The 27,053-nt window shown below is 42.6% G+C and overlaps 1 protein-coding gene across 1 annotated transcript in view; it reads right to left on the bottom strand.

Annotated features, from left to right (window-relative positions):
• ADGRF3 (adhesion G protein-coupled receptor F3) overlaps positions 1–25,416 on the bottom strand; it is a 28,071-nt gene extending 2,655 nt beyond the window's left edge. The window contains exons 1-11 of the mRNA XM_054972787.1: positions 25,407–25,416; positions 24,099–24,251; positions 15,028–15,237; positions 13,194–13,418; positions 10,699–10,827; positions 10,215–10,358; positions 7,529–7,725; positions 4,273–4,464; positions 3,259–4,023; positions 1,580–2,206; positions 366–407 (exon numbers count right to left, since the gene is read on the bottom strand). Coding sequence (XP_054828762.1) covers positions 366–407; positions 1,580–2,206; positions 3,259–4,023; positions 4,273–4,464; positions 7,529–7,725; positions 10,215–10,358; positions 10,699–10,827; positions 13,194–13,418; positions 15,028–15,237; positions 24,099–24,251; positions 25,407–25,416 — 2,694 coding nt within the window. The remainder of the gene's footprint in view (positions 1–365; positions 408–1,579; positions 2,207–3,258; positions 4,024–4,272; positions 4,465–7,528; positions 7,726–10,214; positions 10,359–10,698; positions 10,828–13,193; positions 13,419–15,027; positions 15,238–24,098; positions 24,252–25,406) is intronic.
• Between the last annotated feature and the right edge of the window lie 1,637 nt (positions 25,417–27,053).

Genomic DNA, 27,053 nt, shown 5'->3' with positions numbered 1-27,053 from the left:
AGCCAGCTGGGTGACCTTGGGCTAGTCACAGCTCTCTGGAGCTCTTTCAGCCCCACCCACTTCACAGGGTGTTTTGTTGTGGGGATAACAACAACATACTTTGTAAACCGCTCTGAGTGAGCTTTAATTTGTCCTGAAGGGCGGTATATAAATATTATTATTATTATTATTATTATTATAAAAGCAAAAAAGAAAACCCACTTTCCAATAGCATCAAACGTGTGGTAGAGGGCAAGGTCATGCAGTCAGCAACAACCCCACTTCCTGTGCCTTGGAACTGGTCACCATACCAGTTCCAGAGCCTGGAGATTTTCTAGCTCAAAAGAAAAAGGCATGAGGATGTTGGTGAGGTGGGGCACACTTACCTTCTTGTCCATTAGGCAGGCAAACAGCAGAACGAAAACTCCCTGGATAGGAGGAAAATGATTTTTGGTCAGCAGAACTAGTTTTTAATCATTGCGTAACTGTTATTTGCTTAAGCCTTTTTTAAGGATTTTGTAAGCCAGTTTAAGAACCTCTGGGCATAGGATAAATCATATTTTAAACAAATAAAATAATTAGCTAAATAGCAAATATCACCCTGTCCAACAACCTTACACCAAAATAACCGAGGGCAACTAGGAAGTACTTCTCAGGTTCAGCATGCTGCAGAGAAGTGAGTGGGAAGCCCCAAAGGTACCAGCACGGCTGCATGTGGAAGCCCTAAACAATGTCATTTGGGGGAGCATGGTTGTACTTTGAGGCCCTTAATAATTTGAGATCCTAATATCAAGTTTACTTAGCTTCTGCATAAATCCAACTCTGAACATAAGAGCAAAGTCTGTTTTTTGAGTCTGTCACCTGGTTAGGAGTGACCCAGAGATTTCCAATTTAGTTTCTGTTCCATTCAAGACCGCTTGGATTCAATCCCAAAGCAGGCACCAGGAAACACATAGGCAGGCACCACACTGGGGATTATTATTCAATCCTCTCTCCCTATGTGGCCTGAATCTGAACTGTGGTTGTGTACACCATTTATTTTTCACATGTTGATTGAGATCTCTGATCTTTGCCATACCTGTTTGTAACTTCAGATATGTGGATCCCAGGGTGTGAAGGTAAGAACCAGTACTTGGTTCCTAATAACAACAACAATAATTATCGATTTATATACCGCCCTTCAGGACAACTTAACACCCACTCAGAGTGGGTTATAAAGTATGTTGTTGTTATCCCCACAGCAATCACCCTGTGAGGTGGGTGGGGCTGAGAGAGCTCTGGAAGAGCTGTGACTGACCTAAAGTCACCCAGTTGACCTCAAGAGGAGGAGTGGGGAATCAAACCCAGTTCTCCAGATAAGAGTCCCACTGCTCTTAACCACTGCACTGCTCTTAACCACTGCACTTAATTTTTTCCTGTGGAAAAAATTAAGCAGCAAAACTCCTTAATTGTATTGTGTTAAAGGATTATAGAAGAAGTGGGCTGAGCTGTACAGACTTGGCTTTAAGAAGAGTCACTCCATTTTCTGTCACACACACCGGGAAGTAACTTCATTCCCATAGGTACAGCCCCCTTGGAAGCTCCAAAAGCATCTACACACCTGGAACGAATTGAGTATTGTAAATGCGTCATGGGTGAATCGAGAGGCATACGATGTCATGGTGATGATCCCAAACCCCCAAGTCAATCCAAAGACCAGTGTGAGGATAAGCAGGGCTCTGAAAATGCCGAGCAGAGCCTTCTTTTCCTCTCCTTGGGGTCCCTCGGACACGGATGGCCTCATGAGCTTGAGCAGCACCATAAAGAGGACCAGGAGGTTGGCTGTCACAATGACCAGGACAGGGACAGAGAAGGCATAGATTGCTTTGCTGCGAAAGCTGAGCCAGCAGTGGGCTTCATGGAGATAGCTCTGCTTTGGGAAGAAGGCGGCCACCATAGCCACAGCGAGGGCTAGCGGGCAGACGTAGCCTACAGTGATCATGGCAGGCGTGACGGAGCGGATGGACAGGGGTTGGAAGACCAAGACCAGTTGGTGGCAGAGCACGAGAGCTTGGACCAACGTCCAGAAGAACACGGCCAGGTAGAAGAAGTGGGTGAAAAATGCGGCAGCCACACACAGCTTGCTTGCATGGCTGGCTTCGAGCAGGGAGGCAGCCAGAAACCACACGCTCCCCATCAGCAGAGAGAATGAGATGTTGACCAGCGTGATGTAGCGGAAGAAGGAGACCTGGAAAACAGAAGGCAGCTGTAACTGTTACTGCTCAGTTACCCAAATGATAACTGGGACAATCTGGTCAATGTGGATATAGAACTCTGGAGTGTTTTAGCCATGGCCCCTTTGAGGGTTATTTCAGAATATTCATGGGTCACCTTTTTTGAACTCCACTCACTCAAGATGCTGCTCCAGTTCAAATCATCATTTGTTGTTTGTTTATATATGTGCCAGTTACCCACACTGTGTCATGCCCTGATGTGACCAAGAAAGAGAAACCAGGCAGGGCTTTGGAGGCAGGGGGCCTGTCAGCTGAAAGTAACTTTCCCAATCCTGAGGAAGGAAGCTTGGACTCTCGAAAGCTTACACCCTGAAAACCGTCTTGATCTCCAAGGTGCCACTGGACTCAAGTCCTGCTGTTTCCCTACCCCAAAAGATAGTGTGGGGCGGAAGGAGGAAATTTATCTACTTCCTCCTCTGTGCCAAGGGGCATGGTAGAAGACCCTGGGTCAGGTTGAAGAAAAAAGGGCCTGGCACTGCCAGCAAGTTTAGTAGGCTGTTAACTATCTACAGCCACTCATTACAAGAAAGTGGAGGCCGGGGTCCCTGATCTTTTTTCCCCCAGGAGTTCTTAACTCTCTCCCCGTTCTTTTTTGATTTATCCATCCACTCTGCCAATATTAACAGTACACATTAAGGCTTCTCTGTGCTTAGAATAAGCTCCCAGGGCGCTCTTCTTGAATTTTGAAAATTCTTTTAATAAAACTGCCCTTGGGAGAACTTGCCAGACAGGGTTTGCTTATGACCTGAGACTCTCTAATTGCCATATTTGGGTCAGGGAGGAGGTGGCTTGGCTCACTTGTTTGAGACACAATGGCCTGTTTGCATTTCCCATGTAAGGATGCACTGCTGTCTGCTCATGGCACACTGTGATATGGATTGTGTGAGTTGGGATACAGGGTGGGAACAGATCAAGCTCAAGGGCTGGAGAGAGTGTGTGCATGTTTGTGTGTCTGCTTGCACATGTGCACAAGAGACTTCTTTGCATTTAGAAGAGAGATTCTAACCTTGTTCTTCACCACGGAAGTCCAGACGAGACCGTAGATGAGCAGGCTGGCGACAAGGGCGACGATAGTGATGCAGACCCCAAACTTACACAGAAAGGTCAAGGCAAAGCTGGCGGGCACAGGGTGGGCCGACATGAGGACAGAGAAGGAAGAAAGGTATTGGCAGGAACAGTTGGTAGCCATTTCTGTGCTGGAAGACTGGCATCCCTGGGTAGACCAGCCTCCCACCCCCTCAAGCAAGGTGTGATTCCAGAACACGCACTGGGCCGTCCGCTTCTCTTCTGTGTCACTGGTTGTGTTCCGGAGACCGAACGCCATGTAAGTATCAACTTGTCTTACGCTCCTATTGTGGGATGTGATGGCATTGGACGTCACTAAACTACCAAGGATGTGCTGGGCGTCTGCACCATAATGCCTTGGTAGGATCTGCTCCATCTTTTTCAGCACCAGGCTGATGACGACGATACTCTGCTCCCTTTGCACCACTTCGCCCAGTTCCGCGCTGGAGATACGAATACGGAGCGGGGGATCTGTGTCGAAGATTCTGTCAAAGTCATCGACCGAGGTCAAGTTGAACATGGCACTCTGGAGTTCAAGATTGGGGAGCGACAAGTTGAACTCGCTGGTCACAGGCACCAGAAGTCTTGTGAGGTCCTCAATTGCCTGCAGGAACATGGAACCAGCTGACAGCTTCCAAGCTTGGACCTCCGACCACTCAGTCTTGGGATCTAAGTCTAGCATCCAGTTGACAGTATTCAGTAAGTCCTAAAAACAAGACAGAAAGTTCCCCAACGTGATGAATCAGTAAAATCTTGAACTGGCTGGGTGAGAACTACCTGAGGAACTACTACTGGATAGCTACTAGGATTGGCAGTAGCTATCCAGTCCTGAGGTCTTTCACATCACTTACTACCTGATCCTTTGAACGGGAGATGCTGGGGATTGAACTCGGGACCCTCTGCATGCAGAGCAGATGCTCTGTCACTGAGCCACTGGCCCTTCCCAGGTACTTACAGTCACAGAATTGCTGTCTAGTCGCATGTTGGAATCCAGAGCCACCTCAGAGATGACGTCCAGTATGATAATCAGAGTCAGGAGGTCCAAGGGATAGATCTTCTGGGTCTCGCTGGGGTTCACTTCCATCTTCAGCCACTCAATCATCCAAGGGACCTCGATTTGGGGGCTACCCAGCCCTGCCCGGAGTAACTGTGGAGTGGGATGTATGTTTGTTTGTCAGTGGATATAATATAGATTGAAAAAATTAAACCAAAATTCATTAAGGGGGAAAGGGGGTGTCTTCCTATGGAACTCATTGCCACTGAATTTGAAATATCCAGTGGCCAAAAAGGACTTTTAAAAAAAGGATTAGATGAATACAGGAGACCCTTTTCTCTATATACTATGTGAACTATGTTAGTAAAAAAAGATCATGAAAAGTTACTATCCAGTAGCAGTTGTATTCAGACACTGTGATAAACAGTAGTTTGTGCAACTAAGTCTGGTTAGCCAGCAGACATACGGGGCCATGGCTCAGCAGTCGAGCATCCACTTCCTAGGTTCAATCCTTGCCATCTCGAGTTTCAAAAAGCATCCGTTAACAAGTAATATATATGCATGACTTTTTTGTCTGAAATCCTGGAGAGCTGCTGCCTGTCTGAGTAGACAATATTGACTTCAACAGACCAATGGTCTGACTCTGTATATAGCAGTTTCATGTGCTCCTAAGTAAGACATGAAAATGTGGGTAGACTGTTGGTCCATCAAGGTCAGGATTGTCTAAAGGTAAACTGTGCTTTCAAGTTGCAGCTGGCTCATGGTGTCTCAATGAAATTTCACCTTATGGGGCATTCCTGATGAGAGATGAGCAGAAGTGGTTTGCCATTGCCTTGGTGTGTGTGTGTCTCCCATCCAAATACTGACCATGGTCAACCCTGCTTAGCTTCCAAGATCTGGCTAGTCCAGGCTATTAGGGCTGCTAGTCAGTATTGTCTACACTGTCTGAAATCCTGGAGAGCCGCTGGCAGTCAGAGATCTTGCATACCACCTACTAATTGATGCTTTTTAAACCAGAGATGCTGGGGATTGAACCTGGGCCTGTCATCACACCAAGGATTGAACCTGGGACCTTCAGACACTATGCCATGGCTCCACCCCAAACAAATCCTGGTTTATCTGTTTCTTGCCTCCAGCAGAGAAGACATCCTCTGCAATACTCTCTGTGGCCAGGTAAGTGCTCTTCAACAAACTGGCTGGTTTATTAATGAACAGATCACTACAATTTGTATAAACTGCTTAACAAACCTGTTAGAAATCTGGATCAATACCAGCCAACAAGCCACCAGTTTGTAGACACAATTTACTGGTGGATTGATCAAACCATGGTTTATCATAAAGTCAAACACAGCCAGAAGAAGGGGGTAGGGTTGGAAGATTCTTTCTGTTTTCCAAATGGGAGACAGGAATCCCCAAAATGTTTTTTTTTCTCAAATAATGTGCTGTTATGTTTGCTGCCACTGATGGATAGCCCAGGCAATCCCAATCTCATCAGATCTCAGAAGCTAAGCTGGGATGGGAGATCTCCAAAGAAGACCAGGGTTGCAGAGGTAGGCAATGGCAAACCGCCTCTGTTAGTCTCTTGCCTTGAAAACTCAAGCAGGAGTTGCCATAAGGGGCCTATGATTTGATGGCACTTTCCACTACCAATGTACTCTATTCCACATTAAATACAATTTTTCAAAACCTTTTTATCATAGAAGCACATCCTAAAAATATGCTTACAGTATGCTATCCCCACTAATTTCCACAACCTCAAAGGGTATCATTAGTAGTTTCACATATTGCTCTCAATTTGCACGGTGTTAGATTAACGGTTAAATGTTTTTAGATATCTTTTCTCTTGCAGGGCTTTATTTCTGGGAAAAGAGGTGGTGGAACTCAGTGAGTTGCCCTCAGAGAAAATGGTCACATGGCTGGTGGCCCCGCCCCCTGATCTCCAGACAGAGGGGAGTTCAGATTGCCCGCCACGCCGCCAAGCAGCACAGAGGGCAATCTAATCTCCCCTCTGTCTAGAGATCAGGGGGCGGGGCCACCAGCCATGTGACCATTTTCAAGAGGTTCCGGAACTCTGTTCCACTGCGTTCCTGCTGAAAAAAAGCCCTGCTCTTAGGTAAGTCAAGGGTGTACTCCAAATCCATATTCATTCTTGCCTAGAGATTGTGGGGCCCAAGTCCCTTTCCCATTTCTTTTGAGATGAAGCTTCTCCTCCTTTCAACATAAGTAAACTTTTAGAAATCAGTCATGGCAATGTCCTAGGAGATCTAGCTGGTAGCTACTAATTTAGGGAGTCAATAGGGAAACAGATAAAAAAAGTGAGCAGAGGCAGGTAGGAACAGGCCATGAAGCCCAGAGGGGGATAAGAGGAAAATGAAAAAGCAGTCAAGTTCCTGCTTGATTGTGACATTGAAAAGTGACGGGATTAGGGTTGCTGACCTCCAGGTGTGGCCGAAAGGTCTCCAGGAATTACAACATCTCCAGACCAAAGAGATCCAGTCCTGGAGAAAATGGCTGCTTTGGAAGGTGGACTCCGGTATTAGATCCCTCCCCTCCCCAAAGACCACTCTCCTCAGACTCTACACCCAAACCCATTTTCCCAACCCAGAGTTGGCAATCCCAAATGGGATAGAGAGTTGGTAAAGAAGAGCCAACAGATCATGTTGTCATCTGTTAGGCTGTGCTGTGTGATCAGACAGAAAGCAAGACATTAACTTCCTGGGTTATCCAACCAATCCAATTTATAACCAGATATTCAGTAACCAGAATCATCTGGCCCATTCCAGTCCCTGCCTAACAACCCCTCTCTCCTTGTCGTCCCTTAAGAAAACAACTCAATCTAGAGAGACGGAGAAGGAAGGAGATAGAAGTGCATGAATAAATGGGGCAATCCTCCTTTTGCTGAGCTGTCCAGTTTCCCTTGCTCTTTCAAGCCTAGCCAGCCTGAACAAACAGCATAATTTTAGCCCTTGAAGGGCTCAGGTCTCTGAAACTGAAAGGTCCCAACTCCCAGCCTTTCTACTCTTGGCTTTTTTCCTTTCTCCTTGCTCCACTTGTTTCTTCTCTTGTTCTGCATGAATGGGACAGCTTCCTCCACCATCTCCATCCGCAGCTCCCATCTTCGTGCCTTCTGCCATACTACCTGCTATACAGGACCTGGCCCACCCTCTCTTCAAGAAGCCATGGCCCAAAAGAGATAAGAAGAGTCCCTCTCTCTCACCTGAGCCTCTTGCAGCCCAGAGAGCAGCTCCTTGCTTGTGCAGTTGTTACGAACGTCTCCCCAGGTTCCACTGGAGAGGCAGCTCCGCCACATTATCCCCTCGCTGCCCTTGGGACACAGGATTTCAGCCACCTGGCCGGCCTTTGTCACATTCCACCTACCTTGAACATTCTCACCAGGGCAAAAGAGGTCTCCAGCTGTGGCGAAATGAAATCACAGCACAAGCATACAGTGATTACACTTAATAACTGTGCATTCTACCTGCATTCATGCATGTGAGCACGGCGTGCATGCACACACATATACACGCACAGTTGAAGTATGTATTATGAAATGTACACAGTTCTATTTTGCATAATTCATTCGGCTTCGAGACAGACAAAATCAAATTAGTTTTTCAAAAAATGAAAGTTGGGAATTCAGATAACCTTGTACACACATTATTATGACATTCAAACAATACAACAATATCCAGTTGTTTGTGGCCAATGCAGGGACAGGGTAAGCTGAAATGGCTGCCACGTGGGTAGGAAAATTCTAAGTTTCCCACCCACACAACAGCCATCCAAACTTTACTGCAATATTTCCCAAAACTTCACAGTAAAGCAGGTTTGGGCAAGATTGGAGAAAAACCAGGGAAACCTTAGGAGGTGCATGCATGAACTCCGACACTATAGAGAAATTGGTGGGGGGGACCCACTCCCCACTAGTACTGAACCCAAGGCAAATAATCCATGGGGAAATAGCCCAGGAAGGAGGATCAAGAAAATGAGCAGGACACTGAAGGCCACTCTGACCAGTGGGCCACCTTCCTCTCTTAGACCAATAGGGTTGCCAACTTCCAGGACCTCCAGACTACTGAGATCAGTTCCCCTGGATGAAGTGGAAGCTTCAGAAAGTGGACTTGATGGCACGGCATCACAGCACTGCTAAGCTCCCTCTGGTCTCCAAATTCTGCCCTTTTAGTTGAGATGGCAGAGGACATTTTAAAGGCTGACAAGTTGTATATTTTGACCAATTTGTCTTTGCTGAGTGTTTTCATGTGCTATGATTTTATTGTCTGCCATGTGGAACTATGTTAACCCCCATGAATCTTTGGAGAAAGGCAGGATATCCAGGTTTTAATAATTAATCAACAAAGTGGTTTTTAATCTGACGGTTTTTAACTCAGATGGTTTTACTGGGACTGGCTTTATTTTTTGCTCCCCGTGATTGCTGATTTAGATGATTTTTTGCAGTTGTTTCTAATAATTCCACAGAACTAACTGTGTACTTCCACACATGTTGGATAATGCACTTTACCTATTGTCTGCAAGTGGATTTTCCAGTTTCACACAGGAAAATCCATTTGCCAGCTACTGCTGAATTGCACTGAAAGTGCATTATCTAGTATGTGTGAAAGTAGCCAAAGTCTGATGCAGCAAAATAAAACAGTAGGAGTGGCACTTCAAGGACTTAACACATTTTATTTCAACATCAGTTTGTGTGAATCAGAGCTCTCATCAGAAGCACAGGGTGTACATACACAGAGGATACTTAGGCTGCTTCCACATGTTCCAATTTTTTCAGGTTTTCCCTGTCCCAAAACTGCATCTTCCCGATCTGCTTTGATAACTCACCTTTCACATGCATCATCCTCATGCATGTTTTGTGGGTGTCTGCACCTCGTCACAAATGACGCTTGTGCATCCCCACCCAACTTTCCTTTTTTTTGAGTGCATACGGGATTGCACTATACCACTCTCCTATCTTTCAGCTTCTGTAGAAACTGCATGCATAGTACTCTGTTCTCTACTGTTGATTTCCCACTTACAGATTTAAATGCAAAAGTGTTTAATAAATATGCGAACAGTAGAGAAGCGCGACTGCACGATTCCATATTCAAAATAAAATCAGAAATGGCATTCCGTTCTCAATGTTGTTCCTAGACTGACAGTTCAATTGCTGAGTGATTCAATGTAGCAAGCACTGAAGTATGAGTCCCATAGATATTGTAATAGCACAAGAACCGTTAAAAAAAGAAGAAGAAAAAAGAGGGGGAATTATACAATTGCCAGATGCATGTGTGATGTTTAAAGGAGGGGTAATGGCAAGAGGAGGGGTTGGAGATTTGTGGGAGGGTTCTCTGAAGTGCAAAAAAGCCTCTGCATGCATTGAAACTATAGGATAATCATGTGGAAAACCTGCATCAAAAATAAACACGGACCAAAAAAATGCTTAAAAACTGTGATCATCATGACCTGCTTGCATACAGGAAATGATGACGTGTGTAATGAGTGAGATAACCTGCTAGAGTTCCGTTGGCAGGCTGTCCCATTAAGGACATGTGGAATGGCCTTAGTGTTACAATCAACAGGAGAGGGAAGATGTTACAAAGAGGAGCCAGTTTGAACAATAATCAGTCAAAGAAAAAATCAGTCCCTTCAGAACTGATGAGGACCATTCCTAACCCTAGAATGTGAGCCAAGTAGGTCAAACTGCTAATCAAAGAAGGTACAGTGGGGAACATGATAAGCGGAATTAATTAACATCTGTGAAGACCAGGAATAAATTTAATTTGCCCCTGGACTTCTGTTTTATTTTGCTTGTTTTGTAAACTAGCAGTCTAGAGATTTGCCAAAGCAAGCAAGCATTTTTTTAAAAAAAAACAGGCTTTCATTCTTCCCCATCTCTTATTTGACGTTACCTTGAATCACGCTCACCACCACGGAAGTCTGTATGGATCCAAGCCCGCTGCCTTCAAACTTGCATTGGTATGTGGTGTCACTGCTGGGGCAGGAATCCAGGATGAGGAAGTGGCAGAGAGGGTCTTCAGCACCCACCAAGTCAACTGAAGAGACAGGACATGATATGTTCAATGAAGCGAGGAAGTGGTTTGGGCCCATGAGAGAAAAATGGTTGAAGGTTCTCTTTGGCTTGAAAATGATAAGCCAGGAATAAACATCCCATTTTACATGGCAAGAATGCAAAGAAGCCTCTTGTAACTCTCAGAATCTTATCTCCCTGTACAAGTGGTCATGCACCAGGCGAGCGTGGAGCTCATCTGTCAGGCTCCTCACTCTGGCCAGTCCCCCCTCCCCTTGATGCACCTGGGTCTGGTGCTCCAGGATTCCAGGATGCTTTCAATGCCCCGCCTCTGTTTCGGATGCAGCACTGCAGAGACAGTCTACCCGGGGAGCTGCAGTTCATGGAGACTTGTGACGGCATCTGGACAATGTCTGCTGCTACAAAGGGGATTGTAACCACCTGCCTCCATTCCTGTAGGGCGCTTCCATTCAGATAGCGGCAGATATACTCTCCTGTGTGATAAACAAGGCAGAACTCTCAGCCGTTTCACCTGTTTTTTGCCTGTGAGCACTCTGCTGCTGCTGCTGTGTGTGTGTGGAACTGTGTACGTGGGTGCAGATTTGGGGAGGGGGGTTGCCACCAAGGGTGACATTTTTGAGCACTGTTGGATGTACTCCAAGTTCAAAATAATCCCAATTCTTGCACTAAATTTTGCAATCAGAAATTACACAAACTAAGCAAACTTATGCATATAAATTATGGATGCATAATTTATTCTGGGTTCACTCATTCAATACAGCCACACACCCCCCAAAAAAACATATACACCTCTTTTAGAAAGAAGGGCGTGGAGATTAGGGATTGTTGCTTAAAGGACAAATGGTGAAATGGGCCATAAATTTCAACAAAGAAATAACAATGGAGGCATGGGAATACTTGTGGAAGACTACAATGAAGACAACGACATGCACTAGTATTAAAGAGAACATTTATAAAATGATTTATCGTTGGTACATGACACCAAAGAAGATTGCGCTAGGGAATTTGAACACTTCCAATAAATGCTGGAAATGCAGGAAGCATGAGGGCTCCCTCTACCACATGTGGTGGACGTGTGAGGTAGCTAGGCAGTACTGGGGGGAAATAATAAGAGAAATGAGTGAGATTTTACAATTTCAAATTAATAAGAACCCAGAACTCCTGCTACTAAACTTGGGAATGGAGGGAATTCCAGCCCATCATAGGACATTGATATTTTACATGACGGCAGCAGCTAGACTTTTGTATGCGCAAAAATGGAAAATACAAGAAGTGCCAACCATTGAAGATTGGATCCACAAATTGCTGTATATGGCAGAAATGGACAAAATGACAAGAAAATTGAGAAACCTGGACTCAGGACAGTTTAACACAGACTGGGAGAAGTTGAAACAATATTTGGAGAAGAAATGGGAGGTGGGAGGAGAACTGTGGCAGTTTGAGAACTACTGAAGTACAATAAAATGTAGAGGGGGGTGACTTTACCGGGGAGGAGAAGAGGTAAAAGAGAATTTCTAAGCAGTTATGATATTAGATTGATATATATAGAATAATAAATAGAATATTGATAGAAAATAATTAATCATAAGGGTTAACTATAAGGATTGATTAACTAATAATATTTTCTTTTTGATTCCGTACAGTGTACCAAACTGAATATGTTTATTTGAAGTTGTATATGAGTCAAATTGATTGATATCATATATAGACTTATGACTGAAGGGGGATAGAAATATTAATGTAAACAAATATAACTAAAATAGAAAGAAGAAGATAGAATGAATAACATATAGAGTATAAGTTAAACTGGCTGATTTATATGAATGTATGGTTTACATAGTTTATGATATATAGAAATATTTGAAAGTGAAATAATGAAAAATGGGATAAATTGTTTATCCATTATGGAAAAAGGGACTCATAGTCAGGGTACAGAGTATTAAAAATAGTTAAAGAAGTATTGCTTAGAATAAAGGGAGAATATATATTTGTTAGATAGAGGAATATATAGAGAGTAAGGGAAAAGGGATAAAGGGTTGGAAAACTGTTGGAAGTCAACAAAATGGGGGGGGAAAGGGAGGGGGTTAGAAATTGGGAAATGGGAATATTGATTGTAATGTGTAAACATTTGATCCTAACCCAATAAAAAAATTTTCAAAAAAAAAAAAGAGATTAGGGATTGTTGCATTTAGAGACAGGGAATTACATTTATGGAGGAAGGGCACTGAAGCCCTGTCTCTTTTGATTTGTAGGTTTTCATCTGATCCTGCAAACAGAATTTTGAGCTCCCTGCTACTCCTGCAGATATGAATTCTACAAACTTAAGAAACAAAAAGCAAAGTTTGTAAGAATGCAAAATTTGGTGAAATGTTTGTGCTTATTCAGCAACCTCCTGAACAAAGAGAAGGTTGACCACTCCCTGCCCTGTAATTAAGAGAAACTATCCCTCCAGGGTGTGGCCCGTAGTTGTCCAAGGGGCAGTAAGACCCACAATCCAGACAGCCACCCGAAAGGGCTCCTTCAGATTGTTGTTAGATTATTACACTGTAGTGAAATAGAAATTACCGACTTTTTAAAAAGCCTAGGGAGAAAGAGCCCTTCAATGGTATGGCAGGGAGTAAATGCAGGGAAACAAAAGGCTGCCAGCAGCAGGGAAAAGTCCACATGATGGAAGTCCTGCAGATGCGCCACCGGCAGTGCAAAAGACAGCAACACAAAGAACTGGTGTGATGCGCAAGACCCAGCTCTCTCATTTCAGATTCAGACAAGAATTTTCTCCCAGCCTCATCTCCCAGAATGAAATTATAAATTCCTTAAAGACAGAAGAGAAATATGGTACCAGCCCAGTCTGGGGAAGGAGAGGAGATCCTCAGCACAGCCTCCGAGCTGGTTTGCAGCAGCGACACTTCCATCCCATTGCGAATCTCCTTGGCCTCGCTACGCTCGCGACTGAGCAAGTACCACTTCACATCCGTGGCTCCTTCCCCCAAGCGGAAGGAGAGAGTCAGATCAGCTCCGGCTCCCACAGAAGCTTGTTTGGGGGGCAGCGTTGAGCTTTCCGAGACTAAAATGAAGAAAGAGAATTTGGATCAGACACAGAGGAGTTGCGGGGGGGCGGGGGGGCTTTAAGAAGCCACCAGAGGTGCACTCCAAAGCAGCCTCTACATTTTCCCTGGGTCCTCCTGCCCACCTAGTGTCTCTTCTTCATACCTTATGAAGTCCAAAGGGGCACGACTGGGCTTGTTGGGGAAACCAACGCGAATCCCTGGAAATGTGGGTTTCCCCAAATAGCTCCCCCTGGGACTGCTCCAGGCTGAGAAAATGGTGCAGGGGGGAGGCTGAAGCTCTTTCTCTATAAGCGCCTGATTCTGGTCCAAATTGGTACAGGCTACAGGAACCGAGCACAGCTCACATGGGTATGAGAGTGCTATCGATCTGGGAAGTGAACCTAGGTGTCCCAAACTTTAGTGGAATGCTCTAACCACTACACAACAGAGGCTCAGTTTCAGGACTGATACATGAACTGTGGGTCAGAGAGAGAACTGAGCAGCATTGGAGGAGCATACAAAAAGAGGCTCCTTGGCTGCTCTGAGAATAGGATGTCCGAATGCAAAAAAAAAAGGACAGGGTTCTGGTTAATATTGCTGACTGGATAGGAGACAAGTGACCTGTCCCTTGAATAGAGGTTTAATGGGCCGCTGAATCTTTTCATAGCATGAAGTTATTTAACAGCTGATAATTGCTTGCAGCTCAAACAAGTATTAAAGGGACAGTGAGAGGGACCAGTTTAAAAATTGGCGACCCAAGAGTCACAAATGATGGATCCATCCCATGGCTGCTGTCACCATTTTCGAAGCATTTGTAGTTCTTTAAAAATTGCTCCAAGGCCCCAGGAGCTTTTGTTCCTCCCCTCACACCTTTTCAGGTGCCTTTTCAGCTCCCCATTGCTATCTCGGCACCTGAAAAGGTGCAGGGGTGGGGGGGGAAGAGCTCCTGGGGGTGCTGTGCCACACACATGCTCCGGCTCAGGACCCTGCGGCAATTTTAAAAGAACTACAAATACTTCAAAAATGGAGACGGTAGCCAGAGGATTGACCCGTGGCCACTGTCACTTGTAGTTTGGTCCTACGAGCCAAACCAGACACATCAGCATCCTTGTGACTGCCACAAGAATGCTGTCACCATTTTAATGTGACTTTAAAATGTTGCAATTGGTTCTGCGGTGTGGTGGACAGAGGGGCTTGTTTCTCCCCTCTAGGGCCTTATCATGTACCAAAACGGCAGCGCCTACCCGGGACGCTGTACTGGCACTTGAAAAGGCGTGGTGGTGAGGGGGGGGGACAAGAGTACCATGCTGTGGCACTTTAAAATGGCAATGGCATCCTCGTGGTAGCCACAAGGACACCATCACATCTAGTTCGGTCCTCGCTTTCAGCACCTGCACAACACACGGCATGTAATCAAATGAAGCCCACTTGCAAACCCTTGGATAGCCCCACCCATCCTTCTTTACAAACCCAAATCCCCAAGCACAGAAAAATCAAAGTCCACCATCAGACTAAAAGGTTCTTCACGCTATAGATCTGCTGACATTTGGTAATTCTATTACCATAATAATCTGGTAATAATCTGGATGACTCTGCTAGGACTGAGGAGCTGGGAGGGGAGCTTGCCTTTCGAGGCTGAGAGGAGGGACTGGCAGTAACCGGTGTCTGAAGAAGTCCAGCGAAGGCACTGGCAGGGGGGTGGGAGGATGATGGAGATGAAGGACTGAAGGAGGCCCCCAGCCCCACAGGCTTGCAAGCTTGTGCAGAAGCTGTCGCTCCACTGATAACCTGGAAGGCAGCGGCAGTCCCGGCTCTTTCCTTTCAACGGATCACACTCTGGGGAGAGGAAAAGACAGAGGGAAGAACAGACTTATGGGAAGGTTTTCATGAGCCTTTGTGCATAAGGTGTCCATGCCCCACTGTGGCTCTCTTCTCCACTTCTAATCTCGGCCACCATCCTCCCCCCTCAACTCAAATTCCCCCCAAACTCTATTTTCCTCCCCATTTTAGCTATTCCTCCCAACACTGGAGGGAAGAGAGTGCAACTTTCCCACCTTTTTAAAAGCTCTATCATTACCACTATGGGTCACTCTAAATGTTACTTCCTTCACAAGCTCAACCCAGGCTCGCTCAGAAACACAGCAGTTCTGGAGAATGGCTTGTATAAACAGAGGAGAGCCAAAATGGCCTCAGAAAGCTGTGGCCAGGGTAGGGAAAGCTCCTGGCTTTCTCCCAAGCATTTTTCTTGTGCAAAAACAGGGTTTTTTTGAGGGGGGGGGTTCATTTCTGCTGCCACATGCACACACAATACCACCACATGCAACAGCAGAAATGGGAAACCTCTTCCCTACACACACTGGTTTTGCACAGGGAAAAAAAGCTCAGGAGAACTTTCCCTCCCCTGGCAGCAGCTTTCCAAGCCCATTTGGACTTTTTAAAAAATGCAAACCATTCCCCAGAGCTGCTGTGCCGTCTGCGAAAGTCTGGGTTGGGTTTGTGGCAAACTGGTGAAGAAAGTAACATTTAGAGTGACCCTGTATCTAAAAGGAGCCAGAAGAGTTGCTGTTGCCATGGATGCCTGCAGGGGGCAGCAGAGCACAATTCTTGTGCACTCTGGCTTCCTCCACTGAGGGCCCAAACTTGACTTGACATGAGTAGTAGTTACAGGCCAAAATATATAGAAGTGTGACATGAGTACAATCAAGGGAACTCATCTTTGAGATGTTACCTTGTTCAGTGTTTTTTATTATCATCATAATCATCATTGCCCCATATATTAATAGATAAGTGCCCCATATATTAATGATGATAATGATAATAATGCTTATAAACCACTCTTCTAAACAGATTAGTGCCCCACTCAGAGTGGTGAACAAAGTTAGTGCTGTTATTACCCCCAGAATACAGCTGGGGTGCTTGGGCTGAGTGGCTTAACCAAGGCTGCCTGCTAAAGTCATGGCAATAGTGGAATTCAAACCAGCAGAGTACTACTGATTCACATCCCAACTATTTAACCATTAGAATGTTGAAGGAAGGGAGGGGGGCGTGGCATCTGTGCAAGATGGATGCATATTGAAGGAGCTCCAGCTCTCCCCCGCCTGGAAGCATGTAAATAAAGCTTTTTAAAGCTTAAAGTTTGAGGAGGCTATGAAAAAGCAGGGGCTGATGAAGAAAAAATCACCAACAAAAGCAGTTAAGTGCTTGCAAAACCTCTTTGAAGGAGCTGACTTTGAAGTGCAGAAAAGCCAAGGCCTGGAAAGCAAAACAAACATGGCCGAGGGAATACTGGAAGCTAGTGCAGAGGTAAATAAACAGCTTTTACTCTTACCTAAACAAATAGCACAGCTTGAACAGTCACTCTTAAAACAAATGTCGGCTTTAATACAGCCCCTTTCAATGCAGTTGGCAGACATTAAACTAGAGCTCAGTAAAACAAATGCAAAAGTTGAAAATGCCCTGGATTTGGCTCTTATGTCGCAGAGGGATATTCGTGAGCTCCAAGATACCTCTGACTCTCATGAAATGAGGCTAATTAACCTTGAAGTGGCTGCACGAAGAAACAATTTGAAGATAAGAAACATAGAAGAGTTGCAATCTATTAATGATAACTTAATCACAATGCTAACTAAATGGTTCTCCGAACTGCTCAATTTACCTAACGATGCAGAGCTAACCATCACTAAGGCTTTTCGACTGGGATCTGAGCAGGCTGCCAAAAAGAGAAATCTTCCAAGAGATATCATTGTGGAAATTGCAGACCACAAAATACGCAAGCAACTAATGGATGTGACCAGAGTCAAAAGCCCACTTCTTTTCAACGAAAAGCCAGCTTACATCTTTCCTGATTTACCGGGTGAAGTGTTGTCCAAAAGGAAGGACTTAAAATCAGTCACTTTAGCCTTGCAAAGAGCTAACATTCGTTACAGATGGAGCAACTTTATTAAACTCTCTGTCATGCATAATGGAAAACAACTGATTGCTTCAAATTTAGATGAGGCTGAACAATTGCTGCAGAACTTGCATGTGGAGACTCCGATGGATGTCAGCAAGTATAGTCAAAAAAGAAAATTTCCAACACCTTCTCCTCAAAAAGGGAGTAAAATCCCTATTCTGGACAACTAATTAAGAACAACAAAAAAGAATTAAGCTTAATGTGGGAATGTGTTTTTGAGTTTAGTCAACAGTTGAGGTGGAAATTCTCTGCACGTTAATGTTCATCTTATTTTTCCAGGTGGGGGGAGCCTAGGGTGGTTTCTTCAGTGTGGCTCCTGTTGGGTTGATAGTTCCAAAGGGTTGGTTTTTTACCAAATAGCTAGTGTGTGCAGTAACACACTAGTCCAAGTGAACTATAACTGTTTTTTTTTCCTTATAAAAATTTCTACAGTTTTATAGCTTTGAGCTGTTACTAATAAGATTTGGGGGAGGGAAGAGGGGTATACTGTTATAGGGTTAAGGGGAATTGTATTGTGGAGGGTCTTGTTACTATAAAAGTTAATTAGTTTAAGTAGTGATTTTTAATTTTTTTTTTTACATTTGCTAGAACTCAGCCTCTAAAGTGCACCAGTGTAAAAATATTTTATTTTATAGCTGCAAATTAAAATATTGCTTATTGTATATCTAAGCTGCTAGCTTAGTGTTCTTTGGCTTCTGTTGAGTTAGTTTTTAAGGGTTGGGTGTTTTTTTTTTCTCTCTCAACAAATAGCTAGTGCGTGAAGTAACACACTAGTCCACGTGATTTATAATTGTCTTTTTATTTTTTCTTACTCAAGTTTTTATAGCTTCATATTTTTATATTTTTTAATGCTCTGTTACTAATAAGAACTGGGGGAGGGAAAGGGAAATAGTATTAACGGATTATATAAAAGTGATTTTTGTTTTTTATAAAAGTTAATTAGTTTAAATAGTGTTTTTATAGATTCCTTTCTACAACGCTTGATAGAGCTTAGTTGTTTGTTTTTTGAGATAAAATGTATTAGAGCAAAAATACTTAATTCTACTGTCACAAATTAAAATATTGCTTACTGCAATCTTTGTATCTAAGCTTACTAGCTTAGTATTTTTAGTACTGCTTTAATTTTAATTTTGGCAAAGAAACATAAAAAAGGGGGGGAAGAAAAGAGGAGGAAAAAAGAGAAGATTAGCTATTTCTAAGTTGAAGAAGTGTTTAATTTTTGGTCGTTAATAAGTATCTGATAAGTTATTTGAGAACTATTTTTTCTTATAACAAACAAAAATAGATATGGCAGACCATCTCAAAGTTATTTCCTTTAATGTACGTGGCCTTGGAAATCCGATTAAGAGAAAACGAATTATTTCTGAATTATCTAAAACAGGTTCAGACATTATTTTACTACAAGAAACTCATTTTGATTCTAAACATACAAAAAACTTGAAGTCTAATCGTTATCATTTACAATACCATGCAGTTGGGACTTCCAAAGCAAGAGGGGTGTCCATCCTTATTTCAAAAACTTTACCATTTCAACTTAATGACTTAATTAGAGACTCTAAGGGCAGGTTTCTATTCATTAAGGGTACAATTGAAAACCAGCTATACACCTTTGGTTCTATATATGCACCTAACCAGGACCAACTAACATTTATAAAAAATTCTTTAGACAAATTTACACAATTTAGTGAAGGCATTCAGATTTTAGGGGGAGATTTAAATTATATAATAAATTATAAACTAGATAGATCTAGACCCAAACAGAAGACATCTAAATATAAGAATGACTACTCCGGTCTAGCACGCCTTTTAGAGAACAATAACCTGGTTGATATTTGGAGGTATCAACACAAAAATGAAAAAGATTTTACCTATTTTTCTTCAAAATACAACATTTACACTAGAATTGATTATTTATTAGTTTCTGATTCAATTACAGACAATATAGTCAGCTCTGAATTAGGTAATATTACCTTGTCAGATCATGCATGGGTCAAATGTTCATTACAAATCAATCCAAATTTTTTCAAACCAAAATTTTGGTCATTCAATAAGTCCTTAATTACCAATCAAACAACAGTCACAGAAATTAACAAGATTATAGAATTAGCTATCATTGATAATAAAACAGAAAACATTTCACCAAGCATACTTTGGGATACAGTGAAAGTTGTTACAAGGGGACATTTAATATCTCTTTCAGCACATATTAATAAACAAAGAAATATCCTTAAACAGGAACTCCAAGAGAATATAAAAATGTTAGAAGCTACCCATAAAAGAACATGCAGTAAAAAAATTTATAAAAAATTACTATCTCAACGTAAATTACTTGAATCATTAGATATCAATAAAATCCAAAAAAAGCTACAATACGTTAAAATAAATTACTGGTTCAATTCACCCAAATTTTCTAGACTTTTGTCCCACAAGATCAAAGACAAAGAGACACAAAGGTGCATTAAGAAAATAATCGACACTAAGGGAGTAGCTCACACCACAACAAAAGAGATTTTGAATGTTTTTGAGGATTACTATACTCAGTTATATACATCCAAAAAACCAAATCAGAAGTCTATTTTGCAATTTTTACAGTCACTAGCAAATTTAAAAAAACTGGACACTAAGCATCAATCTCTTTTAGATAGCCCAATTACTCAACAGGAAATATCAGAAGCAATAAAATCATTGCCAAATAATAAATCGCCAGGTCCTGATGGATTTCCATCAGAATATTACAAAAAATTTATCATGCTTATAAGCAAACCTTTAACTGAAGTTTGTAATGAAGTTTTAGAATGTGGTAAGATGCCTCCTTCTTGGACAAATGCTTCAATTACTGTAATACCAAAACAGGGCAGAGATGTTACCAACCCGGGGTCTTATAGACCCATATCCCTTTTAAACCAAGATTATAAAATCTTCACTATGGTTCTAACTAAAAGGATAAATTCATTCATTTCCCACTATATTCACCAGGACCAATCTGGTTTTATTCCATCTAGAGACCTGACTAACAATATTTACAAAACTCTAAACTTAATCTCATACTGCCAAACAAATAATATAGAGTCTGCTTTTATTTCTCTCGACATTGAAAAAGCTTTTGATTCCATTGAGATCCAATATCTTAAATCAGTGTTAAAACATATGTGTTTTGGTGATAAATTTCTAAGAATGATAGACACGATTTACTCACAAAATACAGCTCAAATTAAAATCAATGGTTTTTTTTCAAATAAAATTGCCATTCAGAGAGGTACGAGACAAGGTTGCCCACTTTCCCCCATTTTATTTATTTTGGCTATGGAACCCTTAGCAGAGACTGTTAGGAATGACACCCAAATACAAGGGATTACCACCAAAATTTACAACTTTAAATTAAGCCTTTTTGCTGATGACCTATTGCTCTATTTGGTAAATCCAATTAAATCGATTATTCCCCTACAGGAGACACTAACAAAATTCAGTAATATTTCAGGGTTAACAATTAACCAAATGAAATCTCAATTGCTCCCAGTCTATATTCAAAAAGATTCAATTACCCATCTAAAAAAAATCTGTAATTATCGTTGGGTCTCTAAATACATAAAATATTTGGGCATTAATATCTCTACAGATTTGAAGCAACTGTTTAAACTAAATCATAATGCAGTTATAGAACAAATAAAATTGAACTTAGGCAAATGGAACAAATTAAATCTCTCTTGGTTTGAAAGGTATCATATAATTAAAACATTTATTCTGCCAAAACTTTTATTTCTTATGAGAGCAATTCCACTCAAGATCCCGCAGAAAACGATGAAAAATTGGCAAAGTTTGTTAAATAAATTTTTATGGAACTATAAAAAACAGAGAATTGCTTTTACCACACTCCGACTGAAATATGGGAAAGGGGGTTTTAATTACCCAGACCTTAACACATACCAAGTAGCTACCAGGTTATTGAATGTAGTCCAGATTTTACGAACCCCAACTTCTTTGAATTGGGTTACAACGATACATCCTAATTATGCACCTCTTGTAATACAGAATTTAATATGGAATGTTAAAAATGATCATTTATGCAAATTGATAAATAATCCTTTTTTAGTGGATATACTGAGCATATGGTCTCAATACAAAAAAAAGATTTTGCCAAAATTATCCCGGTTTTCATCCTTTTTAGGACAAACATGGTTTCCCCCAGGCCAATCTAATTCTTTTATGTCTTTCTGGCAACAACAGAATTTAACTCGTTTAATTGATATATCCACAAGTACAGGTTTTTTAGGTAAACAAGACTTAGAACATAAATTACAACAAAAAATGCAATGGTTTACTTATCTTCAACTTTCTCACATGATGTATCAAATTGGAATTAAACAAATCCTTAGTAACCCTATGACAGAATTTGAACAGCTCTTAAATCAAACAGATTGGACACAAAAAGGTTTGATATCCAAACTTTATAATTTGCTTCTTAATACCTTTGAATTAAAACCTCAGAAATATCAGCTAGACTGGCAAACCGATTGTGGATCTGTAATTCCCCCAGCCCAATGGGAAAAAATTTGGTCTTCTAATATAAGAGATTCTCGCATAATAAACAACAGAATTCAAGCTTATAAAATTATCCACAGATGTTATTTAACACCAAAGAGACTCTCATTATTTTCACAAACTCAGTCACCTTATTGTTGGAAAAGATGTAATTTGATAGGTTCTTTCAATCATTGCTGGTGGAATTGTCCCCTAGTTAAAAACTATTGGATAGAGATTTTAAAGAATATAAAAGAAATAACAGGTTATGAAATACCCTTTGATATTAAGCTAATTTTTCTAAATCAATGGGACAACATAGATATCCCAAGCATTAGGAAAGAATTAATTAATGACCTCCTAATGGTCGGAAAATCCCTTTTGGCAGCTAACTGGAAGTCCCCCAAGATCCCATCTATCGACAGTTGGTTTTCCAGAGTCTGGGATTATTATATCCAGGAGAAAGTTTATGATTCTATTTATATATCTCAGCATTTTCCAAAAGAAACTGATTTTATGACAAAATGGCTCCCTTTCTTTGACTACTTATTAACCAATGATATACACCCTCCAAAGCACTTATTGTTTGTCTCATGGTGTTTCTGAGCAATATGTTTGGTTTCATACAAACTGTAAAGAACCTCCCTCTCTGCTTAGGTATATTGCAATTCTCTAAGCAAATTTTCTTTTTCCTTTGTTAATATTATATTTGAAAACTGGTAGTATATTATAAGCTATCTGTTTTTTCTTGTATTATAGTTGACTTTAATATTGTGTAATTTGTTTTCCTGTTTACGCATTGTATGTTGTTTTTTTAAAGTTAATAAAAAGTTTATTTAAAAAAAAAAAAAAAAAAAAAAGAATGTTGAAGGAATACAGGATAGGCTGTACTAGAGAACAAACCAGCAGAGTGCTGATTTACAGCCTGATCACGTACCCGCCATGCTTCAGCAGCTCGAAGCATGATGTTGCTCTGTTTGGCTTGGGAGCACTGCAAGATTGGAGGAAGGGCTTCAGGCTTCCCTCCTGCGCTGTTTTTGACAGAAGAAAGAGCCATAGAAGAGGCCTATTTGCCCTTTCCTCAGGTTCCTAGTGAAAAACAGCCCCCCTCCCGCCCTCTGTGTCCTTTTCCACTGGCAAAACCGGAGTGGAAGGGAAGCCTGAAGCCACTCCTTCCTTCTTACAGCACTTTCAAGCCAAATGGAGCAATTCAATGGCTTGAAAGAGAATCCCCTTGTTCTTATGTGTGACTACAATTCAGGCTGGGCACTTGTGATCCAACTCCCATCATATGTATCATGTATTTTGGCCCTATTGGAAAGGAAGATAGAGCCAGCCTTTCAGGCTGGGCATGGGACCTCTGCCAGATTCTGGGCCCCAGCAGGTGACCAACCATGCTGACCAGCTCTGCATCTCAGATGACATAATGAGGATGTTTTCCAGTAGAGTTTGGACAGAGACTGGCAGAAGGGCCTGGTCTAAACGTGAGATGGCAGAGTGCTGAGGTGGTAGAATGGACTGTACCACTTCAGATTGCAGACATGTGATTGCAGATCACATGTTTCAGGGTTTCCCTCCATTAATAATTCCCCAACAGTGGAAAAAATCACACAGCATGCAAAGGGTTAAGCAACAGCCTTTCTTCCTAATGTGCTAATTATTTTATTTGTAAGGAGTTTTACTGAGAAGAGCAATCAAACTGTGCCCTCCCACATGCACACCTGCAGCCTGAAGTGGTACTGCCCATTCTACCATTTCAGGATGCTGTTGTCTCATCCAGTCACATTTGTAAACCAGGTAGAGAGTTCTAGAAATCAGGGGCTATTGCAAAGCTCAAAATGGTAGGGCTGGAGGTCATGGACAGGGAAAGATCCACCACACCCAGGTCTCCTGCTCCTTTAAATACCTTACTTTAGGCTTCCTTTGCTACCTGCTGCCTGGAATTCCCTCCAAAACCCATTATGTGGCTCCCCCCCCCTTCCTAAGATGGAATGATGAGGAAGTAGACAAAGTGAGGAGATGAACCTTGTCAGGAGACTCAGATTGAGAAGTACAAGACTAGGGACTAGAGGTTTGATAGAACAGAACGGAATACCACTGCCAGGGTTTGTATTTCCCTTCTATATTTGAGAGAGGGTAAGAGGGCTTATTCATATGGGCAAAAACGGCTGCTGACTGAAGGTGAACCTGGAACACCGGTAGCGAGGTCTGCCAGATACTCACTCACCTGTAGTTACAGCAAGGGCAGTGATGGTGCTTGCTGTGCCAGCAACAGCCCGGGGGACACTCACAGTTCTGAGGGTACTCTGAGTCTGAGCAGAGTTCAAGGTAGCAGGGGCCACTGGGGTCAGCTTGAGGTAGGCAGCACCACGAAGGACACCTGAAGTAGCAAACACATGCAAACTAGAGCGCCTATACTTCCCAAGCAGAAAGTCACAGGTTCGATCCCTGGCATCTCTGATAAAGCCTTGAATATTTGTGAGAAAGCCAAGCTATGCTACCTCCATGCTAGCGGCCGTATCCAGATGGACACAACACTTCTGAATTCCCTGTAAGTGTACTTGTGGAAAAGGTCATGTTTGTTACATAGAGCTTTTTCTAAAGGAAGCGCAGCCTTCCGTCTGAGGAGAGGAATTTGGATGCATTATGGCATGGATCCTGCTTTTCCCCATCCCCAATTTAATCCTGATTTAGTCCTTTCTTCTGAAAGTCTTTTTTCTTTGCTACTCACCAGGTGCTCTTTTGACTCGAACTGAGGGGTCACAGGAACCGATATCCTTTACTGAACTTCTCACACACTAAAAAAGATGAAACGAATTCTACAGTGGCAGCCATGTTAGAGTCATGTGACGCTGGAGTTCTATGCTGAAAACTCTGCACATGTAATTTGGCTCTAAAAGGCTGCTACAGCCTGCCCTCCCCCCATTAGGGTCGACAGGGTTTCAACAAAAATACTGGAATCACTTGATTTAGAAAAATTGTCCCATATGTGTGTTTAAACCCATTTGTCCTGTGCAGGGACAAGGTGGCTTGGCAAGGTGGCCCACTGAGTAAGAACAGGCAGAGAAAGAGGTAGGCCCTGAAGTGCCACTGCTGCCGCTGTGTGCATTTTATGCCACACCCATGCAGGCAGGTAGATCCCCCACCAGACACGGACGGTTTAGTAATTCTGATGCCCCAGGCAAAAGTCAAGGATGGGACCCCACAACTCCTTTATTCCCACCCAACCCACTGATTTTAACTTACCTCTTAGGGTTATTGAGAGGATAAAATGGATTAGGGGAGAATGTTGTAAGCCATTTTGTGTCTCCATTGGTGTAAATATTTACTCCATTATGACACACAAATCAAAGTAACCCCCCTTCCATCCCTGCCTCGTTGCCTCTGGAGTCAGGACAGCAGGAACTTCAAGGGAAGGAAGAAGGCAAGGGGACGAAGGGTAAAAACAAGATTAGTTCTTAGCATGAAAATGACCTCTGACGTGATTTTGGGAACTACTGCACTGATTTTGGAACAATGATACAAACAGACTCACCTGCTGCCATCTGGTCAGCCAGGAATGTCACCAAGATTGAGCGGATGGTTATTTGTGCTCCCCCCTACCTGCAGCTGCCTCGTCAGACAGTGAGAAACAAAGAAGGGAAAGCAGTCTGGGTTTCCCCCCCAGAAAGGAGTCAAAAGAGACATCCAGCTCGCAAAGCTGGCAAACCAACGAATAAGTAACTCCCCACCCTGCAGCATAGGGGATAGTCCGGAAACCAGTCTTCTTCAAGGGATAAAACTGTACCTCCTCCTTTCAGGGAGAGGGAGAAACCACACTGCTGCTTGGGGAGGGGGAGCATCATCTTCTCCTTCTCCCAAGTGGGGAACTATAGAAATGCTAGTATCAGCTACAGATCACTTTCCATTTGCCCCCTGCCCCATCCAAGCCCTAGAGTTTGATTTCTTTTCTCTTTTTTTGCTTCCTTATTTTCTCCCTGCCGTTCTATTTTAACCCCTGAGCGCCCTCCCCCCAACTATGTCCCTCTGAAACTGCCTCCTTCTTGGAACTCTTAGAAAATACAAGACATTTCTGTGTCTGGTTTTTTTTCTTCTCAATTTATGTTCCGGACAAAAAGCACAAATACCAGCCTGTCCAGTTCAAAACAGGACAGCAGGCAACCCAATATCCCAAACTGATTGGGAGTGTGGTACTGATAGAGAAGGAATTTAATTTTTCTCCCCCAACATACAAATGGAAATGCTCCCCCAGGTAACTTTAAGCCTGAATCTAAATCCATCAAAAATTTAGCAAGAATATGTGCAACAAATATAGAAAGCAAAACAATGGCCCGGAGGTTGAGAATGCTCAATCTACATTCCAATTCCAAAAAAAGGAGATGCCAAAGATTGCAGCAACTATCAGGCCATTACATTAATTTTCCACCAAAGCCGCTTACATCATTCTCCATTCCTCCATTTTATCCTCAAAACAACCCTGTGAAGTAGGTTAGGCTGAGTGTGTGTGTCTGGCCCAGAGTCACCCAGCAAACTTCATGGCTGAACACGGTCTCCCAGATCCTAGTCTGGCACTCTAACCACTACACAATGCTGGCTCTCATGGTTGCAAGACCTGAGCAAGGCTGTTAATGATAGGACATTTTGAAGATAATTAATTCATAACCAGAAGTGACTTGACAGTATAATAATATACGCACAGAACTCTTTCTCCAAGGACAGAACATCGCCCAACTGTGTCAACTTGCGGGAGCAAACATCCTCAAATTTACATGTTTTTCCTCAATGCCTGGGAAGCACAGGAAATGCCCGCTTGCATGCAAAACTTAGCCTCCGGTGAAGGCAGGGGTGGGGGGTCATCATGACAGCTTTTGTAGCATACATTGCCAGTCTAGTGTGGGACAGGGGAGGGGGACAGATGGAAAATTTGGTTACTTTGGTGTGCAGATTAGGCCATACTTTGCAGCTTGGTGATTTGTTTTTCCTGATTTTTTGGGCTCATCTACCCCACAGACTATAGTTTCAATTGTTATTCTTTCTCCCCACAGAATTTTGGGGACTTGATGCTGTATAACCTGTAACTTTCCTGCCTCCCACTTCCCACTTCAAGCTTCTATTTCTTTGAAAGTCTGACACCCTGGGCCGTGGACCTCCAGGAGTATCATAAAATGGCTGCCACAGAAGG

This window comes from Eublepharis macularius, chromosome 1 (assembly GCF_028583425.1).
Source record: "Eublepharis macularius isolate TG4126 chromosome 1, MPM_Emac_v1.0, whole genome shotgun sequence".
In the NCBI taxonomy this organism is placed as follows: domain Eukaryota; kingdom Metazoa; phylum Chordata; class Lepidosauria; order Squamata; family Eublepharidae; genus Eublepharis; species Eublepharis macularius.
Note: the sequence above shows the minus strand (reverse complement) of the source record. Positions and strands in the feature narration are given on the sequence as shown.